General features: G+C 40.3%; 4 protein-coding genes across 4 annotated transcripts; all 4 read right to left on the bottom strand.

Annotated features, from left to right (window-relative positions):
* Positions 1 to 810: 810 nt before the first annotated feature.
* Positions 811 to 2,797, bottom strand: LOC309360648 (olfactory receptor 10T2-like). Its single transcript, XM_081895324.1, has one exon. The coding sequence runs from the start codon at positions 2,361 to 2,363 to the stop codon at positions 1,419 to 1,421; it is 945 nt and encodes a 314-aa protein (XP_081751450.1). The 5' UTR covers positions 2,364 to 2,797; the 3' UTR covers positions 811 to 1,418.
* Positions 2,798 to 6,964: 4,167 nt separating this feature from the next.
* Positions 6,965 to 8,460, bottom strand: LOC309360505 (olfactory receptor 10T2-like). The gene has a single exon (XM_081895063.1). The coding sequence runs from the start codon at positions 7,922 to 7,924 to the stop codon at positions 6,980 to 6,982; it is 945 nt and encodes a 314-aa protein (XP_081751189.1). The 5' UTR covers positions 7,925 to 8,460; the 3' UTR covers positions 6,965 to 6,979.
* Positions 8,461 to 11,772: 3,312 nt separating this feature from the next.
* Positions 11,773 to 17,453, bottom strand: LOC309360118 (olfactory receptor 10T2-like). The gene is made up of 2 exons (XM_081894710.1): positions 17,171 to 17,453; positions 11,773 to 12,983 (listed from the first exon to the last, which is right to left on the bottom strand). Exons 1-2 carry the CDS (start codon positions 17,376 to 17,378, stop codon positions 12,247 to 12,249), a joined length of 945 nt encoding a protein of 314 aa, XP_081750836.1. The 5' UTR covers positions 17,379 to 17,453; the 3' UTR covers positions 11,773 to 12,246.
* Positions 17,454 to 21,875: 4,422 nt separating this feature from the next.
* LOC309360104 (olfactory receptor 10T2-like) lies at positions 21,876 to 22,973 on the bottom strand. Its single transcript, XM_081894691.1, has one exon. The coding sequence runs from the start codon at positions 22,926 to 22,928 to the stop codon at positions 21,984 to 21,986; it is 945 nt and encodes a 314-aa protein (XP_081750817.1). The 5' UTR covers positions 22,929 to 22,973; the 3' UTR covers positions 21,876 to 21,983.
* Between the last annotated feature and the right edge of the window lie 4,390 nt (positions 22,974 to 27,363).

Genomic DNA, 27,363 nt, shown 5'->3' with positions numbered 1-27,363 from the left:
GGCCACCATCGGCTGTGGTGAGAACTGCAGGGCCTGCTCCCTTAAAGGCCTTTCCAGCTGACCTAGGGAGCAAGGACCAGGCCCTCACACTTACAGCTATGAAGGGACTCCTGTGGCAGAAACTGCTTTCTTGGCTGCTGAACCCACTATTGATCTCATCAGCTCAATCCACCAGAGCCTGTCATACGGGAGAATTCCTCCTTGACACACACACACACACACACACACACACACACAGGCACTATAGCTAATCTAGTAACTTCTTTCAATACTGCCTGCCATTCCCATTCTCCCCAGGTAACAGCTTGCTTGCTCTGCTGAGACTCTTTGCGGAAAAGGTGCTGAAGAACGGACACCATTCAGACCATTCTATCCCAACCACACCATACAGTAGAACTGCACCCAACCCCTTCCACACTACTGAATTATGCGGGACCTTTCTTGATATATTGTGTGTTTTATGGTAGAAGGGAAATCAGCCTGGGAGCTACATTATTCTAGGATGCCAACTGAAGGACAAAAACATTATGTGGTCCAATGCAGGAAAATCGGGGGGTGAGGGGTCCACTCAGACATGATAGCACTGCAAATTAACGATCCAATTGCATATCTGATTATGTAATGGGAATATAATATGATATAGCCTTTCTTTGGGCATGGCTTTGGAAGTAATTAAAGTGTCAGGTTTAATATATATATATATTATATATATATGAATGAATGCTAAAATAAATGCATATTGAAAAATAGCAATACTCCATTTTGTGTACAATATATTATTACATTCTTGCCAACACTTTATAGAAAGCAAATGTCAGAACATACTACATGAAAGCAAAAGAGCAGAAATTAAGTGTGTTTGGTTACAAGAATTCCAACTTTGAAAATTCAGATTCCCTCCTTGAAAATAGCCATTACTGGGCACAAGGAGGGGCAGAAAAAGGTACCTCCACAAAGATAAACAGAAATGTACCCCAAACTGAACCCAACCAAAATATACGGGTGGCAGCTATTCAACAAGAACAATTTTGACATTTCAGTCTCAGCACTATATGATCTTGAAATAGTTCTGTGTGAATGATTGGTAGAAAAAATGTGGGCTAGGATTTGGGAGAAAACAACAATAATCTTTAGAAAAGTTTCCTTTGTTGCAGGGCTGAAGGATTACAGGTTCATTTATGAGAAAATTCCCACAACTCAATTTATTTTGCAGTGATGCACTAAAAAGAAAATCAAAGTTGTCTGTAAATGCTAAAGCAAGGCCACATTTTTCCAAGTGAATATTCCATATACAATGAATTTTTTAAAAGATGAGAAAAAGTTACAATACTATTTGAGGCGTTCTTTGTACATCAAACAACAGATACAGTATTTGTTAGCTTTCATAATTCCTCTTCAAACTGGATTACGCGTAATTTTCAAATTCTATGGGTGCAGGAGCTTTTGCCAAGCGATTTCTTAAGCGCTATCTGGACGTCTTTGTTTCTCAGGCTGTACACTAAAGGGTTCAACAACGGAGTCACCATTGTGTAAGAGACAGTAATAAAAGTAGTCTGATCTAGTGTGTAACTGGATTTGGGCCCTAAATAGATAATGCCAGCACACCCAAAGTGCACCACGACCACAATAAGATGGGAGGCACAAGTGGAAAAGGCTTTTCGCTTCCCAGCCGTTGTGGGGATTTTCAAAACAGTGTTTGCAATTAAAATGTATGAGAGAAGGATGAACAGGAATGCACAAATTACAACCAAAACACAAATAATGAAAATGACAATTTCTCCTATGTAGTTTCGGCCACAGGCTAATTCAAGCAAAGGTGCTAAATCACACAAAAAGTGCTTAACTTTATTTGGCCCACAGAAAGGCAAGGTAAATATGATTATAGTCTCTGAGGTGGAAAAAAGAAATCCAGTTGTTGCTGAACAAGCCACCAGTTTGGTGCAGAGACTTTGATTCATCAGAATCTGATAACGTAAAGGTTTGCATATGGAGACATATCGGTCATACCCCATCACTGCTAGAAGCATACAATTTGTGCATGCAAAGCCCAGGAAAATGCACATCTGAGTGGCACAGCCAATGAAGGAGATGGTCTTCTTCTCTCTCAGAAAATTTGCAAGCATATTGGGGATAATGACAAGTGAGTAGCAGATTTCTGAGAAGGAGAGGATGGAGAGGAAGAAGTACATGGGGGTGTGGAGGCTGCGGTCAAGCCGTATCGTAGTGATGATGATTATATTTGCGATCAAAGTTACCAGGTAGATTAGAGAGAAGACAAGAAACAATGGAACCTGCAGGTCTGGGAAATTGGAAAATCCAACGAAGATAAATTCTGTCACCGCTGTTTGATTTTCTCTTCCCATTGATGCAGCATCTGAAAATAAACTTTAAAGATGTTACTGATTTCAACGGTGCTCGTCTGCTGATGCTTTATACAAGAATACTTTGGGATAGGCTTGTTCATAAAATGATTATTTATTTTTGGTTCTTTATTAAATTTATGTACTGCCCTTCAGCTGACTATCACAGGCCACTTTACAACATAAAAACACAAAATGCATAACGTTACCGTAAAAATGCAATAATAACAAATTAAAGAACAAGCCATTTAATGTGCCTTCAACATCACTCCATACAGCTGATTGAGAACTGCCTGCTTCCACTTGCCAAACGGTAGAGCCGGCCTCAGTAGACAGAGCCTAGCACAACAGTTGTGCAACCAGGAACATAATTGTGCCACCCCTTAGACCAATTATTACATTCACTTGACCAACACATCTACACTGCAGAGTTGAATGTCTGATATCTTCCTTTCAAGGAATCCTGGGAATGTCTGCTCCCAAGTTAGTGAGGCCAGTTTACAAAACTGCATTTTCCAGCGAACTAAAATTTTAGCAATCAGACAACATCTTGGCATAGTTCATCACCATAGATAAAAATTCTGTATTCTTTTAATTGATGTAATTCCACTGTGAATGAATGTCTGGCTACAGCCCACAAACTGAGGAAGGAGCACAGAGGCAAGTGAGCTGAAGAGTTTGAGGCTTCACAATATTCCTGTCAATTGCAAAATTAGCAGCATCACAAGGCATAACTCTGAACACCACTAGAATATTTTATTGAGGAGCATGCCTATCTTAAGCTGCCTTTTAAACAGTCATGCAATCAGTGTTTATTCCAAATTGTAGCACCTCTGCAGGGTCTCAGGTTGATGTTTTCACTAGTCCTGCTAAGCTACCTCATACCCTTATGGGAAAATACTGGATCTGGAGCCTTCTGCATGAAAAACAGTAACTCTGCTATTAAGTATGAATCTTGTTCCCAAGATAAAAAAGAGTTAGGTGCTTTGAAATTGTTCTTATCTCTCTTTAAATTGGCAAAAACAAGAGCATCTGAAAGGCTGAATGAATGAATTCAAATCAAAGCTGTAGAACCTCAACCACAATAGACTTACAAGCACGATGGATGTTGAGCTCTTCCAAATGACACCAATTTACCACAATATCCTTTTTATGATGTTTTTATTGAGCATGGAACGATGTAAACAATTTTATAAATCCCACCAGATATTATCTCTACGGTGTTTCATAACGTAAAATAAATCAACCATCTTATTATCAAAGGGAGTTGTTAAAAGCTACAAGGAATAATTAACAATACATATAATTTTATCGGGCATATTTTTTCCTAAAACTGTTGACTTCATCTCTATATCGATACATTTTGTTACATCTACTTGTTTTCCATTTTCTTATTTTATCATGATGAATATTACAGATTGTTTTGTGTAAAGTGCCGTGTGGTCTTTCTGATTAAGTGGTTTGTGAATATTGTTTAATAGATGAAAATAGCGTACAGGATAAATGGTTCTGGGGTACGTCACACCCATCGTCAAAAAGGCAGGGAAAGTTCCATCTCACAAAACCTAACATCTCACAAGGGTACTGAAGACATCAGGGTTCAAGGAGATGAGCATAAACTGAATATTTTCACAGATTATATATTACTGAAGCTCCACAATCCAAGCTAAGCCCCCTTTCCTTTGCAGAGGATACTAAATAATTTCATGGCAGTGTCTGCATTCTGAATGATTTCTGGACCAATGTGTTCAATCTAATTCCTATTATTGTGGGTCAACCCTTGGCAATGGATCCAAATTTGGCATTACTTTCTCTAGAAAACAATACAACCCAAACATTGACCACAATCCTCTTGTATTTATGTTCTTAGCAGCAGCTAAAATCTCCATTGCTAGTCACTGGAAATCCAGATTCCCATCCCGGGATTGTTGGTTTGGAAGGTTATGGGAAATTGCTCTCTCTGAACATCTAACATGCCAGAGAGGGCTTAGTGGCGGGAAGATTAAAAACAGGCTGCTTCTGTTCCATTTGGTAGCTCTTTCTATCCTTTGGCAATGCTGAGCCTAACAAGCATCAACTGTCCCATAGCCCAAATAAACCTATGGAGAAGTTCTCCGTATGTTTAGTTGATATTATATGGTATTATATAGTTGATATTATATGGTAAAAATGTCTTGGGCATTTTCATTTTTAGCAGCATTGCATGAATGGTTTTTTCCATAGTTGTTGTTGAAATAATAGAATCTTAGAGTTGGAAGGGACATGTCATGAATGAGCCAGCTCCCAGTGAAGAAAGCAGTTATGAAGATAGAGTGTTAAATGACAGACAAGAGAAGCTTCGGCCAGGGTCAACTCCTCTGCCCATTGGAATGACAACTGATAGTGTTGCATGCGGGCAGGAACCTAGCCAAAGCTGTCAGGACTTTCAGACAGGAGCGAACAGAAACATGGGTAGTTCATCAGAAAAGGAAGAGACTGAGCTAAACCAATAAGTGTGGAGAATAGGTGAAGGGACGGGTTGTTAAGAAAGAAAAAACAACAACAGGGTTAGTAAGTTCAATATCTTCCGTCATCACAGAAAGGAGTCGGAAGGGTCATCATGATTAGTGGAGAATGGCGACACTGTAGAGTCATCTGGAGAACACTGTTATTGCTATAAATATTCCTTTTTAATTAACCACGCTTGCTGCGTTATCAAGTCGGAAACTGGGACTCCTGACAGGACCCAAAGGCCACCATCGGCTGTGGTGAGGACTGCAGGGCCTCCTCCCTTAAAGGCCTTTCCAGCTGACCAAGGGAGCAAGGACCAGGCCCTCACACTTCCAGCTATAAAGGGACTCCTGTGGCAGAAACGGCCTTCTTGGCTGCTGAACCCACAATTGGTCACATCAGCTCAATCCACCAGAGCCTGTCTTCGCATACGGGAGAATTCCTCCTTGACACACACACACACACACACACACACACACACACACAGGCACTATAGCTAATCCAGTAACTTCTGTCAATACTGCCTGCCATTCCCATTCTCCCCAGGTAACAGCTTGCTTGCTCTGCTGAGACTCTTTGAGGAAAAGGTGCTGAAGAACGGACACCATTCAGACCATTCTATCCCAACCACACCATACAGTAGAACTGCACCCAACCCTTTCCACACTACTGAATTATGCGGGACCTTTCTTGATATATTGTGTGTTTTATGGTAGAAGGAAAATCAGCCTGGCAGCTACATTATTCTAGAATGCCAACTGAAGGACAAAAACATTATGTGGTCCAATGCAGGAAAATGGGGGGGGGGGGTTGAGGGGTCCACTCAGACATGATAGCACTGCAAATTAACGATCCAATTGCATATCTGATTATGTAATGGGAATATAATATGATATAGCCTTTCTTTGGGCATCGTTTTGAAAGTAATTAAAGTGTCAGGTTTGAAATATATATATATATATGAATGAATGCTAAAATAAATGCATATTGAAAAATAGCAATACTCCATTTTGTGTACAATATATTATTACATTCTTGCCAACACTTTATAAAAAGCAAATGTCAGAACATACTACATGAAAGCGAAAGAGCAGAAATTAAGTGTGTTTGGTTACAAGAATTCCAACTTTGAAAGAACAGATTCCCTCCTTGAAAATAGCCATTACTGGGGACAAGGAGGGGCAGAAAAAGCCACCACCACAAAGATAAACAGAAATGTTCCCCAAACTGAACCCAACCAAAATATACGGGTAGCAGCTATTCAACAAGAACAATTTTGACACTTCAGTCTCAGCACTATATGAGCTTGAAATAGTTCTGCGTGAATGATTGGTAGAGAAAATGTGGGCTAGGATTTGTGAGAAAACAACAGTGATCTTTAGAAAAATTTCCTTTGTTGCAGGGCTGAAGGTTTACAGGTTCATTTATGAGAAAATTCCCACAACCCGATTTATTTTCCAGTGATGTACTAAAGAGAAAATCAAAGTTGTCTGTAAATGCTAAAGCAAGGCCACATTTTTCCAAGTGAATATTTCATATACAGATGAATTTTTTAAAAGATGAGAAAAAGCTACAATACTATTTGAGGCATTCTTTGCCCATCAAGATGTTAGAAAATCTCTTAGCCATGTCAGAGGAATGTGCCACTCTCCAGGCACCCGGCATGATTTCCTTGTTGACCTCCCCGTCTGCGACTCCCGGCAGGATACAGGCGAGGTCTCTATCGGCGATCCTTCTCAACGTGAGAAGAACAGACCACTCCTCCCTCCTCCCAGCCTTTCCCAGGGAGGGGAAAGAGACAGACAGAAATGTATTTGCATGCCTTTATTTCTGTCTTTCCAGCAGTACAGAGAAAACATGTCTGCACTCTCTAAACACCAACAGCAGAGCGAGAGACTCCGCCCCTGTACTTACAGTACAGGTCAGATGACACTCTGAGCTAACATCCGGTGCTCAGTACAGTGAATAGACTGCCCCTTTACTCCCACGGTACAGTCCCAAACATCAACATCCTGTTTGGCTTTCCAGCCAGCTGCAACTCGCTGCTGCATTGCTCCTTTTTTGTAACACAAACTACACATATTTGTTGGGTTTCATAATTCCTCTTCAAAGTGGATAGCGCTTAATTTTCACATTCTTTGGGTGCAGGAGCTTTTGCCAAGTGATTTCTTAAGCGCTATTTGGACATCTTTGTTTCTCAGGCTGTACACCAAAGGGTTCAACAACGGAGTCACCATTGTGTAAGAGACAGAAATAAAAATAGTCTGATCTAGCGTGTAAATGGATTTGGGCCTTAAGTAGATAATGGAAGCACAACCAAAGTGCACCATGACCACGATAAGATGGGAGGCACAAGTGGAAAAGGCTTTCCGCTTCCCAGACGTTGTGGGGATTTTCAAGACAGTGTTTGCAATTAAAATGTATGAGAGAAGGATGAACAAAAATGAACAAATTACAACCAAAACACAAACAATGGTAATGACAATTTCACCTATGTAGTTTCGGCCACAGGCTAATTCAAGCAAAGGTGCTAAATCGCAAAAGAAGTGCTTAATTTTATTTGGTCCACAGAAAGGCAAGATAAATATGATTATAGTCTCTGAGGTGGAAAAAAGAAATCCAGTTGTTGCTGAGCAAGCCACCAGCTTGGTGCAGAGTCTTTGATTCATCAGAATCTGATAACGTAAAGGTTTGCATATGGAGACATATCGGTCATACCCCATCACTGCTAGAAGCATACAATTTGTGCATGCAAAGCCCAGGAAAAGGAACATCTGAGTAACACAGCCAACGAAGGAAATGGTCTTCTTCTCTCTTAGAAGATTTGCAAGCATATTGGGGATAATGACAAGTGAGTAGCAGATTTCTGAGAAGGAGAGGACGGAGAGGAAGAAGTACATGGGGATGTGGAGGCTGCGGTTAAGCCGTATCGTAGTGATGATGATTATATTTCCCATCAAAGTAACCAGGAACGTAAGAGAGAACACCAGAAACAACATAACCTGTAGGTCTGGGAAACTGGAAAACCCAACAAGGATAAATTCTGTCACTATTGTATGATTTTCTCTTCCCATTGATGTAGAATCTGAAAATGAACTTTAAAGATGTTAGAGATTGCAACAGTGCTCGTCAGCTGATGTTTAATACAAAAATACTGGGGGAGATGCTTGTTCATAAAATGATTTTTTTTGTGTTTTTTCTTCTTTATTGAATTTATGTACTGCCCTTCAGCTGACTATCATAAGCCAGTTTACAACATAAAAACAGAAAATGCTTAACGTGATCGTAAAAATGCAATAATAACAAATTAAAGAACAAGCCATTTGATGTGCCTTAAACATCACTCCATACAGCTGCCTGAGAAAAGGCCACCTCCATTTGCCCAATGGTAGAGCCGGCCTCAGTAGACAGAGTCTAGCACAACAGTTGAGTAACCAGCAACCTAATTGTGCCACCCCTTAGACCAATTATTACATTCACTTGACCAACACATCTACACTGCAGAGTTGAATGTCTGATATCTCCCTTTCAAGGAATCCTGGGAATGTCTGCTCCCAAGTTAGTGAGGCCAGTTTACAAAACTGCATTTTCCAGCGAACTAAAATTTTAGCAATCAAACAACATCTTGGCATAGTTCATCACCATGGATTAAAATTATGCATTCTTTTAATTGATGTAATTCCACTGTGAATGAATGTCTGGCTACAGCCCATAAACTGATGAAGGAACACAGAGGCAAGTGAGCTGAAGAGTTTGAGGCTTCAAAATATTCCTGTCAATTGCAAAATTAACAGCACCACAAGGCATAACTCTGAACACCACTAGAAAACTGAGGAGCATGCCTATCTTAAGCTGCCCTTTATAGAGTCATGCAGTCAGTGTCTATTCCAAATCGTAGCACCTCTCCAGGATCTCAGGTTGCAGTCTTCACTAGTCCTGCTAAGTCCTGCTACCTCATACCCTTTTGGAAAAATATTGGATCTGGAGCCTTCTGTATGAAAAACAGTAACTCTGCCATTGAGTATGAATCTTGTGGCGAAGATAAAAAAGAGTCAGGTGCTTTGAAATTGTTCTTATATCCCTTCAAAGTGGCAAGGACAAGAGCATCTGAAGGGCTGAATGAATGAATTCAAATCAAAGCTGCAGAACCTCAAACCACAATAGACTTACAAGCACGATGGATGTTGAGCTTTTCCTAATGACACCAATTTGCCACAATATCCTTTTTATGATGTTTTTATTGAGCATGGAATGATGTAAACAAGTTTATAAATCCCACCAGATATTATCTCCACGGTGTTTCAAAACGTAAAATAAATCAACCTCCTTATTATCAATGGGAGTTGTTAGAATCTACAAGTAATAATTAACAATACATGTAATTTTTTTCTAAAGCTGTTGACTTCATCTCTATATTGATACATTTTGTTACATCTACTTGTTTTCCATTTTTTTATATTATCATGATGAATATTACAGATGGTTTCTGTGTAAGGTGCAGGTTGGTCTTTCTGATTAAGTGGTTTGTGAATATTGTTTAATAGATGAAAATAGCGTACAGGACAAATGGCTCTGGGGTAAGCCACACCCATCGTCATATAGGCAGGGAAAGTACAATGCTAGCACAACACCTAACATCTCACAAGGGTACTGAAGACATCAGGGTTCAAGGAGATAAACATAAACTGAATGTTTTCACAGAGTATATATTACTGATGCTCCACAATCCAAGCTAAGCCCCTTTTCCTTTGCAGAGGATACTAAATAATTTCATGGAAGTTTCTGCATTCTCAATGACTACTGGACGCAGGTGTTCAATCTAATCCTTTTATTGTGGGTCAACCCTTGGCAATGGATCCAGATTTGGCATTACTTTCTCTAGAAAACAATACAACCCAAGCATTGACCACTGTCCTCTTGTATTTATGTTCTAAGCAGCAGCTAAAATCTCTATTGCTAGTCACTGGAAATTCAGATCCCCATCCCATGATCATTGGTTAAGGAAGGTTATGGGACATTGCTCTCTTGGAACATCTAACATGCCAGAGAGGGCTTAGCGGCAGGGAGACAAAAACAGTGTTTCTATTTCATTTGGTAGCTCTTTCCATCTTTTGGCAATGCTGAGCCTAACAAGCATCAACCGTCCCATAGCCCAAATAAACCTGTGGTGAAATTCTGTCAGTCACAGTTGATATTATATGGTAAACACCTGTCTTGGGAATCTACATTTTGAGCTGCATTTCATTAACGGTCCCCCCCCCCATGGTTGTTGTTGGAATCATAGAATCAAAGATTTGTAAGGGACCCAAGGGTCACCATCGGCTATGGGGAGGATAGAAGACGTAGAAGAAGAAGAAGAAGAAGAAGAAGAAGAAGAAGAAGAAGAAGAAGAAGAAGAAGAAGAAGAAGAGGAGGAGGAGGAGGAGGAGGAGGAGGAGGAGGAGGAGGAGGAGGAGGAGGAGGAGGAGGAGGAGGAGGAGGAGGAGAAGGAGGAGGAGGAGGAGGAGGAGGAGTTTGGATTTGATATCCCGCTTTATCACTACCCGAAGGAGTCTCAAAGTGGCTAACAATCTCCCTTCCTCCCTCACAACAAACACTCTGTGAGGTGAGTGATGCTGAAAGACTTCAGAGAAATGTGACTGGCCCAAGGTCACCCAGCAGCTGCAGGTGAAGGGATGGGGAATCGAACCCGGTTCACAAGATTACAAATCCACCACTCTTAACCACTACACCACACTGGCTCTCTTAAAATACATAAATGCATACATAAAATAAATACAGGGCCTACTACCTTACAAGGCCTTTCCAGCTGGCCTAGGGGGTGAGGCCCAGGCCCTCACACTTCCAGCTACAAAGGGACTCCTGTGGCAGAAACTGCCTTCTTGGCTGCTGAACCCACTATTGGTCTCATTAGCTCAATATGCCAGAGCCTGTCTTTGCATACGGGAGAATTCCTCCTACACACACAAACACACACACACATCAATTAATCCGGTAACTTCTTTCAATACTGCCTTCCATTCCCATTCTCACCAGATAACAGCTTGCTTGCTCTGCTGAGACTCTGTGCAGAAAAGGTGCTGAAAAATGGACACAATTCAGATTATTCCCTCCCAACCACACCATACAGTAGAATTGCACCCCTTCCACACTACTGGATCATGCTGGACCTTGCTTCAGATATTGCATATTTTCTGAGAGAAGGAAAATCAGCCTGGCAGCTACATTATTCTGGAATGCCAGCTGAAGGACAACAACCTCCTGTAGTCCAATGCAGGAAAATCAGGGGTGACGGGTCTACTCAGACATGATAGCACTGCAAATTACATATCAAATTACACATCTAATTAAGTAATGGGCAAATAAAATGTTATAGCCTTTCTTTTGGCATGTTTATGAAGGTCATTAAAGTGTAAGTTTTAAATTATATAAATATGAATGCTAAGATAAATGCATATCGAAAAATTGCAATGCTCCATTTTGTATACAATATATTGTTACGTCCTTGCCAACACGTTACAGAAAGCAAACGTCAGAACAAATCACATGAAAGCAAAAGAGCAGAAATTAAGTGTGTCTGGTTACATGAATTCCAACCACTGACAACGCAGCATACTGTATTTGTCACCCTATAGGACGCACCTGATTGTTGTTGTTTTTTGGGGGGGGAATAATATTTTTTTAAAAATCCGCCCCCCAGCTGCAGATATCTGCCCAAAGGCTCCCCAGGCTTGCTGATAGCTTCCTGAAACCTAGAGAGCGAGTGGGGTCGATGCGAACCAACCCCTCTCGCTCTCTACGCTTCAGCGACAGCCTGCATTCGCCCCATAGGACGCACACAAATTTCCCCTTCATTTTTGGAGGGGAAAAAGTGTGTCCTATAGGGCGAAAAATATGGTATATGATCCCCTCTTTAAAAATAGCCATTACTGGGGACAAGGAAGGGCAGAAATAATTATGTACCAAAGATAAGCAAAAATGGACCCAAACTGACCCCAACAAGAACAATTTTTATGCTTCAGTCTCAGCATTTTATGAGCTTGAAATAGTTCTGCGTGAATGTTTGGTAGTGAAAATGAGGGCTAGGATTTGGGAGAAAACAATAGTAATCTTTAGAAACGTTTCCTTTGTTGCAGGGCTGAATGATTACAGGTTCATGTATGGGAAAATTCCAAAAACCCAATTTATTTTCCAGTGATGTACTAAAGAGCAAATAAAAGTTGTTTGTAACTGCTAAAGCAAGGCCACATTTTTCCAAGTGAATATTCCATATACAGATGAATTTTTCAAAAGATGAGGAAAAGCTACAATTCAACTTGAGGCATTCTTTGTCCATTAAACTACACATATTTGTTGGGTTTCATAATTCCTCTTCAAAGTGGATAACGCTTTATTTTCACATTCTTTGCGTGCAGGAGCTTTTGCCAAGCGATTTCTTAAGCGCTATTTGAACATCTTTGTTTCTCAGGCTGTACACCAAGGGGTTCAACAAGGGAGTCACCATTGTGTAAGAGACAGAAATAAAAGTGTCCTCATCTAGCGTGTATCTGGATTTGGGCCTTAAGTAGATAATGGAAGCACACCCAAAGTGCACCACGACCACAATAAGATGGGAGGCACAAGTGGAAAAGGCTTTCCCTTTCCCAGCCGTTGTGGGGATTTTCAAGACAGTGTTTGCAATTAAAAAGTATGAGAGAAGGATGAACAGGAATGAGCAAAATACAACCAAAACACATAGAATGAAAATAACAATTTCTCCGATGTAGTTTCGGCCACAGGCTAATTGAAGCAAAGGTGCCATATCACAAAAAAATTGCTTAACTTTATTTGGCCCACAGAAAGGCAAGGTAAATATGATAATGGTCTCTGATGTAGAAAAAATAAATGCAAGTGATACTGAGCAAGCCACCAGCTTGGTACAGAGTCTTTGATTCATCAGAATCTGATAACGTAAAGGTTTGCATATGGAGACATATCGGTCATACCCCATCACTGCTAGAAGCATACAATTTGTGCCTGCCAATCCCAGGAAAATGCACATCTGAGTGGCACAGCCAATGAAGGAAATGGTCTTCTTTTCTCTTAGAAGATTTGCAAGCATATTGGGGATAATGACAAGTGAGTAGCAGATTTCTGAGAAGGAGAGGAAGAAGTACATGGGGATGTGGAGGCTGTGATCAAGCCGTATTGCAGTGATGATGATAATATTTGCGAACAAAGTTAGCAGATAAATTAGAGAGAACACCAGAAACAAGGGAATCTGCAGGTCTGGGAAATTGGAAAACCCAGCAAGGATAAATTCTGTCACCACTGTTTGATTTTCTCTTGCCATTGATGCAGCATCTGAAAATAAACTTTAAACGTATTACAGATTGCAACAGTGCTCATCGGCTGATGCTTAATACAAAAATACAGGGGAAGAGGCTTGTTCATTAAATAATTTTTTAATTTTTTGTTCTTTATTAAATTTATGTACTGCCCTTCAGCTGACTATCACAGGCCACTTTACAACATAAAAACACAAAATGCATAACAGGACTGTAAAAATGCAATAATAACAAATTAAAGAACAAGCCATTTGATGTGCCTTAAACATCACTCCATACAACTGACTGAGAACTGCCTGCTTCCACTTGCCAAACGGTAGAGCTGGCCTCAGTAGACAGAGCCTAGTACAACAGTTGTGCAACCAGCAACATAATTGTGCCACTCCTTAGACCAATTATTACATTCACTTGACCAACACATCTACACTGCAGAGTTGAATGTCTGATATCTCCCTTTCAAGGAATCCTGGGAATGTCAGCTCCCAGGTTAGTGAGGCATTAGAGCCAGTTTACAAAACTGCATTTGCAATTGAACTAAAATTTTAGCAATCAGACAACATCTTGGCATAGTTCATCACCTTAGATTAAAATTATGTATTCTTTTAATTGATGTAATTCCACTGTGCATGAAGGCATAACTCTGAACACCACTAGAATATTTTATTGACGAGCATGCTTTTCTTCAGCTGCCTTTTAAAGAGTCATACATGTCTATTCCAAATCGTAGCACCTCTCCAGGATCTCAGGTTGATGTCTTCACTAGTCCTGCTAAGCTACCTCATACCCTTTTGGAAAGATATTGGATCTGGAGCCTTCTGTATGAAAAACAGTAACTCTGCCATTGAGTATGAATCTTGTGCCCAAGACAAAAAGACGTCAGGGGCTTTGAAATTGTTCTTATTTTCCTTTAAACTGGCAAAAGAAGGGCATTAGAAGGGCTGAATGAATGAATTCAAATCAAAGCTTACAAGGAAGCACGATGGATATTGAGCTCTTCCAAATGACACCAACTTGCCACAAAATCCTTTTTATGATGTTTTTATTGAGCATGGAATGATGTAAACCAGTTTATAAATCCCACCAGATATTATCTCTACGGTGTTTCAAAACGTAAAATAAATCAACCTTCCTATTATCAAAGGGAGTTGTTAAAAGCTACAAGTAATAATTAATAATACATGTAATTTTATTGGGTGTATTTTTTTCTAAAGCTGTTGACTTCATCTCTATATTGATACATTTTGTTACATCTACTTGTTTTCCATTTTTTTATTTTATCATGATGAATATTACAGATGGTTTCTGTGTAAGGTGCAGGTTGGTCTTTCTGATTAAGTGGTGTGTGAATATTGTTTAATAAATAAAAATAGCGTACAGGACAAATGGCTCAGGGGTACGTCACACCCATCGTCATATAGGCAGGGAAAGTTCCATCTACAAGTACAATGCTAGCAGAACACCTAACATATCACAAGGCACTGAAGACATCAGGGTTCAAGGAGATAAACATAAACTGTATGTTTTCACAGACTATATATTACTGATGCTCTACAATCCAAGCTAAGCCCCTTTTCCTTTGCAGAGGATACTAAATGATTTCATGGCAGTATCTGCATTTTCAATGACTTCTGGACCTAAGTGTTCAATCTAATTCTTATTATTGTGGGTCAACCCTTGGCAATGGATCCAGATTTGGCATTACGTTCTCTAGAAAGCAATACAACCCAACCATTCACCACTAACCTCTTGTATTTATGTTCTAAGCAGCAGCTAAAATCTCCATTGCTAGTCACAGAAAATCGAGATCCCAATCCTGGGATTGTTGGTTTGGAAGGTTATGGGAAATTGCTCTCTCTGAATATCTAACATGCCAGAGAGGATTTAGCCACAGGGAGACAAAAACAGAGTGTTTCTATTCCATTTGGTAGCTCTTTCTATCTTTTGGCAATGCTGAGCCTAACAAGCGCCAACCGTCCCATAGCCCAAATAAACATATGTAGAAGTTATGTCACTTCTCCATATATTTAGTTGATATTATATGGTATTATATAGTTGATATTATATGGTAAACACCTGGCTTGGGCATCTATGTTTTTAGCAGCATTGCATGAATGGTTCTTTTTTCCATTGCTGCTGTTGGAATCATACAATCTTAGAGTTGGAAGGGACATGTCATGAATGAGCCAGCTCCCAGTGAAGGAAGCAGTTAAGAAGAGAGAGGGTTAAATGGCAGACAAGAGGAGCCTCGGCCAGGGTATGTACAGGTACCAGCCATTCAACAGGAACTATTTTGACACTTCAGTCTCAGCACTATATGAGCTTGAAATAGTTCTGCATGAATGATTGGTAGAGAAAATGTGGGCTAGGATTTGGGGGAAAACAACAGTAATCTTTAGAAAAGTTTCCTTTGTTGCGGGGCTGAATGATTACAGGTTCATTTATGAGAAAATTCCCACAACCCAATTTATTTTCCAGTGATGTACTAAAGAGCAAATAAAAGTTGTTTGTAACTGCAAAAGCAAGGCCACATTTTTCCAAGTGAACATTCCATATACAGATGAATATTTTAAAAGATGAGAAAAAGCTACAATACTATTTGAGGTGTTCTTTGTTCATTAAACTTGTTGTTGTTGTTCAGTCGTTTAGTCATGTCCGACTCTTCGTGACCCCATGGACCAGAGCACGCCAGGCACTTCTGTCTTCCACTGCCTCCCACAGTTTGGTCAGACTCATGTTTGTAGCTTCGAAGACACTATCCAACCATCTCGTCCTCTGTCGTCCCCTTCTCCTTGTGCTCTCCATCTTTCCCAACATCAGGGTCTTTTCCAGGGAGTCTTCTCTTCTCATGAGGTGGCCAAAGTATTGGAGCCTCAGCTTCACGATCTGTCCTTCCAGTGAGCACTCAGGGCTGATTTCCTTCAGAGTGGATCGGTTTGTTCTTCTTGCAGTCCATGGGACTCTCAAGAGTCTCCTCCAGCACCATAATTCAAAAGCATCAATTCTTCGGCGATCTGCCTTCTTTATGGTCCAGCTCTCACTTCCATACATCACTACTGGGAAAACCATAGCTTTTACTATACAGACCTTTGTTGGCAAGGTGATGTCTCTACTTTTTAAGATGCTGTCTAGGTTTGTCATTGCTTTCCTCCCAAGAAGCAGGCGTCTCTTAATTTCGTGGCTGCTGTCACCATTAAACTACAGATACAGTATTTGTTGGGTTTCATAATTCCTCTTCAAAGTGGATAACGCTTAATTTTCACATTCTTTGGGTGCAGGACCTTTTGCCAAGCGATTTCTTAAGTGCCATTTGGACATCTTTGTTTCTCAGGCTGTACACCAAGGGGTTCAATAAGGGAGTCACCATTGTGTAAGAGACAGAAATAAAAATAGTCTGATCTAGGGTGTAACTGTTTTTGGGCCCGAAATGGATAATGCCAGCACACCCAAAGTGCACTATGACCACAATAAGATGGGAGGCACAAGTGGAAAAGGCTTTACGCTTCCCAGCCGTTGTGGGTATTTTCAAGACAGTGTTTGCAATTAAAATGTATGAGAGAAGGATGAACAGGAATGCACAAATTATAACCAAAACACAAATAACGAAAATGACAATTTCTCCTATGTAGTTTCGGCCACAGGCTAATTCAAGCAAAGGTTCTATTTCGCAAAAGAAGTGCTTAACTTTATTTGGCCCACAGAAAGGCAAGGTAAATATAATTATAGTCTCTGAGGTGGAAAAAAGAAATCCAGTTGTTGCTGAACAAGCCACCAGCTTGGTGCAGAGTCTTTGATTCATCAAAATCTGATAACGTAAAGGTTTGCATATGGAGACATATCGGTCATACCCCATCACTGCTAGAAGAAAACAATTTGTGAATGCAAAGCCCAAGAAAATGCACATCTGAGTGCCACAGCCAATGAAGGAAATGGTCTTCTTTTCTCTTAGAAGATTTGCAAGCATATTGGGGATAATGGCCAGTGAGTAGCAGATTTCTGAGAAGGAGAGAATGGAGAGGAAGAAGTACATGGGGATGTGGAGGCTGCGGTTAATCCGTATCGTAGTGATGATGATTATATTTGCTATCAAAGTAACCAGGTAAATTAGAGAGAACACCAGAAACAATGGAATCTGCAGGTCTGGGAAATTGGAAAACCCAGCAAGGATAAATTCTGTCACCACTGTTTGATTTCCTCTTCCCATTGATGCAGCACCTGAAAATAAACTTTAAAGGTGTTACAGATTGCAACTGTGCTCATCAGCTGACTTTTAATATAAAAATACTTGGGGAATTACTTGTTCATAAAATTATTTTTTATTTTTCTTATTTAATTTCTTATTTATTAAATTTATGTCCTTCAACTGAATATCACAGGCAAGTTTACAAAAAAGTTTATAAAAACAGAAAATGCATAACAGGACCGTAAAAATGCATAATGTGACAGTATCAAATCAAAGAACAAATGATTTTATGAGCTTTAAACATCACTCCATACAACTGCCCGGGAACTGCCTGCTTCCACTTGCCCAATGGTAGAGCCGGCCTCAGTAGACAGAGCCTAGCACAACAATTGCGTATATAGGTCCCCAAGCCACCCCTCAAAACAATTCACAAATCACACATAATTTAAGTTTAAGGTTTTTGGGCACTATTTTGGCCCCAACTTTATTAAAATACAAAATCTGTGAGTGGTTGCTTAGACATTGGTTATGACTATCTGTCCCCCAGCCTGGGACAGAACTGACTATCCGAACTCCATCGGAAGCCAGTGAAGGGAAAACAATGTTGGGGATCAGTTGAGCTGATTGTCAGTCCCTCACCACTCACCCAACCAGGCTTGCCGGCCCTGGTCCCATTTCAGGGATTGGACGAAATCGTGGCAAGTCCCAGGATTCCTTTAACGGAATTCCCTTCCAGCACCATTGGAGGGGCAGGCACAGCCTATCCTGACCCCTCCACCACCAGCTTTTTATAACCAATGCCTAACCGCAACCTTACAAGTTGTGACAAATTGCTAAGTAGTAGGCAAAAACCAAGTGGCCCCAGCCAATCAGCCAAATGGACAAAATTCCTACTAGGCCCCTGCCCCAAGGCAGACGACCCCATGACAGGCAAAGCAAGGTCAACCAGAACACAGGGCGGGCGGGCGGGCGGGTGATCCGATGCACTCTGCGAAAGGGAAAGCAAAAGGCAGAGTGCCCCAATATTTAAAGACTATGGTCCCACCCACCAATTTGCTGCATGCAATTTGCCCCAGCAACCCGGTCAGCCAATCATCGCACCAGGCAATGACTGGCAGCCCACACCGCAACCAGTGCTCTTATTTTAGGGAGAACACGCTTTGTGCAACCAGCAAAATAGTTGTGTCATCCCATAGCCATATTCACTAGACCAACAAGTCTACACTGCAGAGTTGAATGTCTGATATCTCCCTTTCGAGGAATCCTGGGAATGTCGGCTCCCAAGTTAGTGAGGCCAGTTTACAAAACTGCATTTTTCATCGAACTAAAATTTTAGCAATCAGACAACATTTTGGCATAGGTCATTACCATAGATTAAAATTCTGTATTCTTTTAATTGATGTAATTCCACTGTGAATGAATGTCTGGCTACAGCCCACAAACTGAGGAAGGAGCACAGAGGCAAGTGAGCTGAAGAGTTTGAGGCTTCACAATATTCCTGTCAATTGCAAAATTAACAGCATCACAAGGCATAACACTATAATATTTTATTGAGGAGCATGCCTATCTTAACCTGCCTTTTAAAGAGTCATACATTCGGTGTCTATTCCAAATTGTAGCACCTCTGCAGGATCTCAGGTTGCTGTCTTCACTAGTCCTGCTAAGCTACCTCATACCCTTTTGGAAAAATATTGGATCTGGAGCCTTCTGTATGAAAAACAGTAACTCTGCCATTGAGTATGAATCTTGTGGCCAAGATAAAAAAAGAGTCAGGGGCTTTGAAATTGTTCTTATATCCCTTCAAAGTGGTAAGGACAAGAGCATCTGAAGGGCTGAATGAATGAATTCAAATCAAAGCTGCAGAACCTCAAAGCACAATAGACTTACAAGCACGATGGATGTTGAGCTCTTCCAAATGACAGCAATTTGCCACAATATCCTTTTTATGATGTTTTTATTGAGCATGGAACGATGTAAACAAGTTTATAAATCCCACCAGATATTATCTCTACGGTGTTTCATAACGTAAAATAAATCAAAAATCTTATTATCAAAGGGAGTTGTTAAAAGCTACAAGTAATAATTAATAATACATGTAATTTTATTGGGTGTATTTTTACCTAAAACTGTTGACTTCATCTGTATATCGATACATTTTGTTACATCTACTTGTTTTCCATTTTTTTATTTTATCATGATGAATATTACAGATTGTTTCTGTGTAAGGTGCAGATTGGTGTTTCTGATTAAGTGGTGTGCGAATATTGTTTAATAAATAAAAAATAGTGTACAGGACAAATGGTTCTGGGGTAAGCCACACCCATCGTCATATAGGCAGGGAAAGTTCCATCTACAAGTACAATGCTAGCACAACACCTAACATCTCACAAGGCACTGAAGGCATCAGGGTTCAAGGAGATAAACATAAACTGAATATTTTCACAGAGTACAGTGGTGCCCCGCAAGACGAACGCCTCGCAAGACGAAAAACCCGCTAGACGAAAGGGTTTTCCGTTTTGGAGGCGCTTCGCAAAACGAATTCCCCTATGGGGTTGCTTCACAAGACGAAAAAAATCTTGCATCCCCCCGCGGGTTTTTTCCGCTTTTTTCGCCCTTTTCTTAAGCCGCTAAGCCGCTTATCAGCTGTTCCGCTGATAAGCCGCTTAACAGCTGATCGCTGGAAGCCGCTTGACAGCTGTAGCGCTAATCCGCTAAGCTGTCAATGGGCTTGCTTCGCAAGACGAAAAAAACGCTATACGAAGAGCCTCACGGAACGGATTAATTTCGTCTTGCGAGGCACCACTGTATATATTACTGATGCTCCACAATCCAAGCTAAGCCCCTTTTCCTTTGCAGAGGATACTAAATGATATAATAATAATAATAATAATAATAATAATAATAATAATAATAATAATAAATTTTATTTATATCCCGCCCTCCCCAGCCGAAGCCGGGCTCAGGGCGGCTAACAACACCAAAATAGTGCAACATTATAAAAACATTATAAAAATTAATTCATGGCAGTATCTGCATTCTAAATGCCTACTGGATGCAGGTGTTCAATCTAATTCCTATTATTGTGGGTCAACCCTTGGCAATGGATCCAGATTTGGCATTACTTTCTCTAGAAAGCAATACAACCCAACCATAGACCACTATCCTCTTGTATTTATGTTCTAAGCAGCAGCTAAAATCTCCATTGCTAGTCACTGGAAATCCAGATTCCCATCCCGGTATTGTTGGTTTGGAAGGTTATGGGACATTGCTCTCTCTAAACATCTAACATGACAGAGAGGGCTTAGCAGCAGGGAGACAAAAACAGGCTGCTTCTGTTCCATTTGGTAGCTCTTTCTATCCTTTGGCAATGCTGAGCCAAACAAACAGAAGTTTTGTCACTCACAGTTGATATTATATGGTAAACAGCTGTCTTGGGCATCTACGTTTTGAGCAGCATTGCATGAATGGTTCTTTTCCCCCATTGTTGTTGGAACCATAGAATCTTAGAGTTGAAAAGGACCCAAGGGTCTCCGTCGGCTGTGGTGAGGACAGCAAGGCCTGCTCCCTTACAAAGCCTTTATCAGCTGGACTAGGGAGCCAGGCCCAGGCCCCCAAAATTCCAGCTGTAAAGAGAGTCCTCTGGCAGAAACAGTCTTCTTCGCTGTTAGACCCACTATTGATCTCATTAGCTCAATCTAATTCATGTCTGGTTACTGTTGAATGGTCACTTTAAAATGTGAAGGTTCATTATTGCTTCACAAGTTGTGTATGTCTTTAAGGGCCAGGGCCAGGGCAAATAATGAGGCACAGTCTTACAGCTTTGAAACATAGCTGCTGAGTTGTGTTAATCAAGCTGTGTCAGTAATTGGGTATAGTATATAAGGAGCAGCACCTAGCTCTCCCATTACCCTGGGGGATGGGTCGGTGTTTGGGTCATGTTTGTTGTTGTTATCTTTAGTGAAAGAGGAGTTTTTGGTTTTGTTATTAAAACCTTGTTTAAGTTATTTTTTGAGTCCCTTTTTAATGCATGGTCTCCTCAGCAAGCTCTCTGCAGCGCTACTAAACTGCATCAGCAGTTACATGAATTCCAACCTTTGAAAACGCAACATATATGATCCCCTCTTTAAAAATAGCCATTACTGGGGACAAGGAAGGGCAGAAATAATTATGTACCAAAGAAAAGCAGAAATGGACACCAAACTGACCCCAGCAAGAACAAATTTCACACTTCAGTCTCAGCATTTTATGAGCTTGACATAGTTCTGTGTGAATGTTTGGTAGTGAAAATGAGGGCTAGGATTGAGGAGAAAACAACAGTAATCTTTAGAAACATTTCCTTTGTTGCAGGGCAGAATGATTACAAGTTCATGTATGGGAAAATTCTGACAACCCAATTTATTTTCCAGTGAAAATTTATTACCCAATTTATTTTTCCAGTGAAAAATCAAAGTTGTTTGTAAATGCTAAAGCAAGGCCACATTTTTCCAAGTGAATATTCCATATACAGATGACTTTTTCAAAAGATGAGGAAAAGCTTCAATACTACTTGAGGCATTCTTTGTCCATTAAACAACAGATATTTGTTGGGTTTCATAATTCCTCTTCAAAGTGGATAACGTTTAATTTTCACATTCTTTGGGTGCAGGAGCTTTTGCCAAGTGATTTCTTAAGCGCTATCTGGACGTCTTTGTTTCTTAGGCTGTACACTAAAGGGTTCAACAACGGAGTCACCATTGTGTAAGTGACAGAAATAAATGTCGTCTCATCTAGCGTGTAACTAGATTTGGGCCTTAAATAGATAATGCCAGCACACCCAAAGTGCACCACGACCACAATAAGATGGGAGGCACAAGTGGAAAAGGCTTTACGCTTCCCAGCCGTTGTGGGGATTTTCAAGACAGTGTTTGCAATTAAAATGTACGAGAGAAGGATGAACAAGAATGAACCAATTACAACCAAAAAAGAAATAATGGTAATGACAATTTCACCTATGTAGTTACGACCACAGGCTAATTCAAGCAATGGTGCTAAATCACACAAGAAGTGCTTAAGTTCATTTGACCCACAGAAAGGCAAGGTAAATATGATTATAGTCTCTGATGTAGAAAAAATAAATGCGAGTGATACTGAGCAAGCCACCAGCTTGGTGCAGAGTCTTTGATTCATCAGAATCTGATAACGTAAAGGTTTGCATATGCAGACATATCGGTCATACCCCATCACTGCTAGAAGCATACAATCTGTGCACCCAAAGCCCAGGAAAATGCACATCTGAGTAGCACAGCCAATGAAGGAAATGGTCTTCTTTTCTCTTAGAAGATTTGCAAGCATATTGGGGATAATGACGAGTGTGTAGCAGATTTCTGAGAAGGAGAGGATGGAGAGGAAGAAGTACATGGGGATGTGGAGGCTGCGGTTAAGCCGTATCGTAGTGATGATGATTATATTTCCCATCAAAGTTATCAGGTACATGAGAGAGAACACCAGAAACAACGGAATCTTCAGGTCTGGGAAATTAGAAAATCCGGCAAGGATAAATTCTGTCACTATTGTTTGATTTTCTTTTCCCATTGATGCAGCATCTGAAAATAAACTTTAAAGGTGTTACAGATTCCAACAGTGGTCATACCTGATGTTTTATTAAAAAAAAAATACTTGGGGGAAATGCACTCATAAAATGTCTGCTTCCAAGTTTGTGAGGTATTAGATCCAGTTTACAAAACTGCATTTCCTTGAGAAATAAAATTTTAGCAATCAGAAAACATCTTGGCATATTAAAATTAAATTGATGTAATTCCACTGTGAATTCATGTCTGGCTACAGCCCATAAACTGATGAAGGAGCACAGAGGCAAGTGAGCTGAAGAGTTTGAGACTTCACCATATTCCTATCAATTGCAAAATTAACAGCATCACAAAACATAACTCTCAACACAACTAGAATCTTTTCCTGAGGATCATGCCTATCCTAACCTGCCTTTTCATGCAGTCAGTGTCTATTCCAAATTGTAGCAGCTCTCCAGGGTCTCAGGTTGATGTCTTCACTAGTCCTGCTAAGCTACCTCATACCCTTTTGGAAAAATATTGGATCTGGAGCCTTCTGTATGGAAAACAGTAACTGCCATTGAATATGAATCTTGTGGCCAAGATAAAAAAAGAGTCAGGGGCTTTGAAATTGTTCTTATATCCCTTCAAAGTGTTATAGAGAAGAGCATTTGAATGACTAAACCATTCTGCAGTTCAAATAAAACCTGCCAAACCTCAAAACACAATCAGCTTCTTCAGTTATCAACCAGGAAATATATATATATAGCAAATAATTCTTACAAGGAAGAAGGTTTGGTGTTCCAAATGACAGCAGTTTGCCACACTATCCTTTTTACAATGTTTTTTCTGAACATGGAATAATGTAAACAAGTTTCTAAATCCCACCAGAAAAACTTAAAGTAAGTCAACCATCATGTTATCAATAGGATTTCTTAAATTCACAGGTAATGTGAATATTGTTTAATAAATAAAAAACCCAAAGTCTAAAAGGTGAGGAAAGTTCAATCCATAAGCACAATGCTAGCACTTTCTAATATCCTCAGAAGCATTGTGAAGATTTGGGGCTGGTTCATTACTGAGAGATTTCAGAATGATTTCCATGAAGTATGGGAAAACTGAAAATCTAATAAAGAACCAAAATCATCTAAAGAAACGGATTTGGTTGCACAGGGTGCTTACAGATGAGCCCAGGTGTAAGAAGAGCATACGTAAGAAATGGAAGGAAGGAGAAATCATGAATAAAAAGTGTACATGAACAGCCAACACTTGCAGGGAGAAGATCAGGTAGCCCAAGCTCTGGATGAATTCCTGATTGCAAGAGGTTAAATATAAAAATCATAAAGGTTTCTTTGGCTATGTTCAAAGCATGAGGAAGAACAAGCAAGTAGGATGTCCTCTGTATGGAGATGATGGAGAAATGCTATTGAGTGACAGAGAAAAGGTGGAAAACCTAATTCAAAATTGCAGGGCCTGATGAGCTCCTCCCGAAGGTACTAAAAGATCTTATTTCAGAGCCTCTATATATCTATAATCTATAATCTTTGAGAATTATTGAAGAACAGATGAGGTCCCCGTTCACTGGAGGCAGGCAAATGTTGTCCCGATCTTCAAAAGTAGTGGGGGAGAAGACCCAGGTAGCTACTGACCTGTGAGCTTGACATCGATACCAGGAAAGGTCTTAGAACAGATAATAAAACCATTTGTCTGTGAGCACATAGAAAAGATTCTGTGATTACTAAGACCCAGCATGGGTTTCTGGAAAACAAGTCATGCCAGACGAATCCCATTTAATTTTTTGACAGAGTTACAAGCATGGTGGATCAGGAGAATGCTATGGATATAGTGTGTCTTGATTTCAGTGAGGCTTCTGTCCCCCATTTATATTCTTGTGGAGAAGCAGGTAAAACGTGGGTGGATGAGGTATCTGTCAGGTGGATTTGTAGTTGGTTGAGTATGAGGACCTCACGCATCAGACCGCCCTAGGGACATAGTCATCTGATTCTAGAGATATTAAGCTAAAGAAGCTATTTTCAAAGCATTGCTCCATTTCCATGAACTGAAATGTGGGTTGGATTTAATAGAAATATTCAAGGTTCTCTGTCCAGAGATCCTTTCCTGCCACAAAGCTTTTAGTCAATACACTCTGGCTTTCAAAACCATGGGGATCCTTTATCAGTGGATCCTTCAAATTGCTAGTGCAAGATAATGGCAAATTCTGGGTAATTAGTGATGACCAACATGCAGGAAACCTCCTCTGGTACTGTACCTCAAAATTATGCTTAATGAATCTAAACTTGGGCTTACTGTCCACTTATTCCTACCCTCTGCTTTCTCTTACTTAACCAGTTACTGATCGACAAAAGGGCTACACCTCTTATTTCTTATTTCTGCTATGAAACTGGTTTATTTTTAAAAGAATCAAATAGCAACAAGCTCTCTAACGGTCCCTGAAGTTCATATTTTAGCAGAAGAAAATAACCAACCCCCAAGTGTCTTGTTTGTCTAAGAGAACAACAGAAGGGAATCAAAACTGATAAATGCAATTATAAGTTCAGGTGTCCCTCAGAAATCACTTATTTGAAAAGTGCCAATTTCCTAATGATGCCCTCGGTGACTTATCTCTTCTCTGTTGTGCTGGGGAATTGGAAGGATGATTTGAGACGGGGAAATGATGCAATATTCAGCTTTGTTTCTCTTGGTATCTAACAAAACCAGAGTTCAGTGTATATTGCAATTTCCAAAGCCCAGGGCTGCACTTTTGGCCCTGCTCCTGGCATGGGGCACAGTGCTGGGACCCCTTTCCTGTTCTCTTAGAATTACACCACTTTGTTGCTGTTCCCTTGAGTATCCACTAGGGGGAGAACCTTCTCCCCCAGACCTGACTGAACTTTGCTATAAATTGTTCCCTTTAACCTTTCCCCTTCCTCTTATTGGTGGTTCTTCCTCCTTATTTAAGCATAAGAATTATTACCACCAGAAGAATAGTAGGTTTTATTGTGGTGTCTATGATTTAAAAAAATAATAATTGTCATTTGATTTTTACAAATTCCTTCACACAAATAGTATTATCAAACTTTACTCAATATTCTTTTGAATCTCAAGACGCCCCTCCTCCCCCTGTGGATTCTTTAACTAACTTTTTAAACTGCATAGTATAAATCTGTCTAGTTTATCATCCTCCATTGTATCCAAAGTCTATGTTTCATTGCAAGCGTTATTTAAAGCCTGCCAAAGATTTCGAGTGTTTACAGTGGTCTTTCAAGTACATTATATATTTATCCCATTCCTGAGCCCAGCTCTGGCCGGGGAGGGTGGGGTATAAATAAAATTATTATTATTATTATTATTATTATTATTGAAATCAATGGAGAACTACAGAGACCCAGTGGTGGAGCTTCATGCTCTGGCACCGGGGGCGGAGAGCAGGCAGGGGCATGGCTGGCGCTCATCCCAGGGGGCATGGCATGTGTCCCGGGGGCGCGGCGTGTCACCTATGGGGGAGTGGCGCCTTGTGCAGGGGGGCAGCCACAATGACACCCCACCAGGATTGTGGTGCCCCCTCTTCCTCCGCCAGTGCAGAGACCTGCCTGTCAAACCGTGTGCGTGAAATAAGTTTAGTACTAGTTATTAATCTTGGCCAATTTTATGAATGAAAGCTCAGGAAAAACATGAAGGAACTCTGGAAACTGTATGAACATGGGTTTAATTGTAAATAAAAGTCAAGCCGAAGATCACTACCTAAACCAAAGGGGTTCCAGGGATCAGACCAAACCATGAACTGCCACGATCTCCAAGGCGCAGGATAACATGGGCAGAATCCAGTCTTGGGAAATTGCCAAACAGGCTATCAGAACTGGTGTTAGGAGAAAAGGGCAGCTATCAATGCACAAATAAAGAAATGTTTGACACAGATAAGGTGAATAGCGTATGACAATGACTGTGATTGAATGTGAAGGCAAATGTTAATGTACGCCTGAAAGGTGAAATATGAGTGGAGACTTGCCATTCAGATATCTTGATTGACAGCTGGCCTGTCAAGTTTCAGATATCTTGATTGACAGGTGACCTATCAATGGCAAAACTTACCAGAAAAATAAGAAATCAAGATAACAAACTTTTTATAAAAGAATGGAAATGGTTTATTGAATATTTGCAAACAAATTGTAAACAGATAAGAACATTGGCAGGATTATTGTAATACAGTGGTACCTCGTGTTAAGTACTTAATTTGTTCCGGAGGTCCGTTCTTAACCTGAAACTGTTCTTAACCTGAAGCACCACTTTAGCTAATGGGGCCTCCCGCTGCCGCCGCACGATTTCTGTTCTCATCCTGAAGCAAAGTTCTTAACCTGAGGTACTATTTCTGGGTTAGCGGAGTCTGTAACCTGAAGCGTATGTAACTCGAGGTACCACTGTAACCTGCAGTTTTGTAACAGTATATATTTAGATTAATAAATGAA

Source organism: Podarcis melisellensis, assembly GCF_964234715.1.
Source record: "Podarcis melisellensis genome assembly, chromosome: 17".
Classification (NCBI taxonomy): domain Eukaryota; kingdom Metazoa; phylum Chordata; class Lepidosauria; order Squamata; family Lacertidae; genus Podarcis; species Podarcis melisellensis.
The sequence above is the reverse complement of the archived record's forward strand: the minus strand, read 5'-3'. Positions and strand labels throughout refer to the sequence as shown.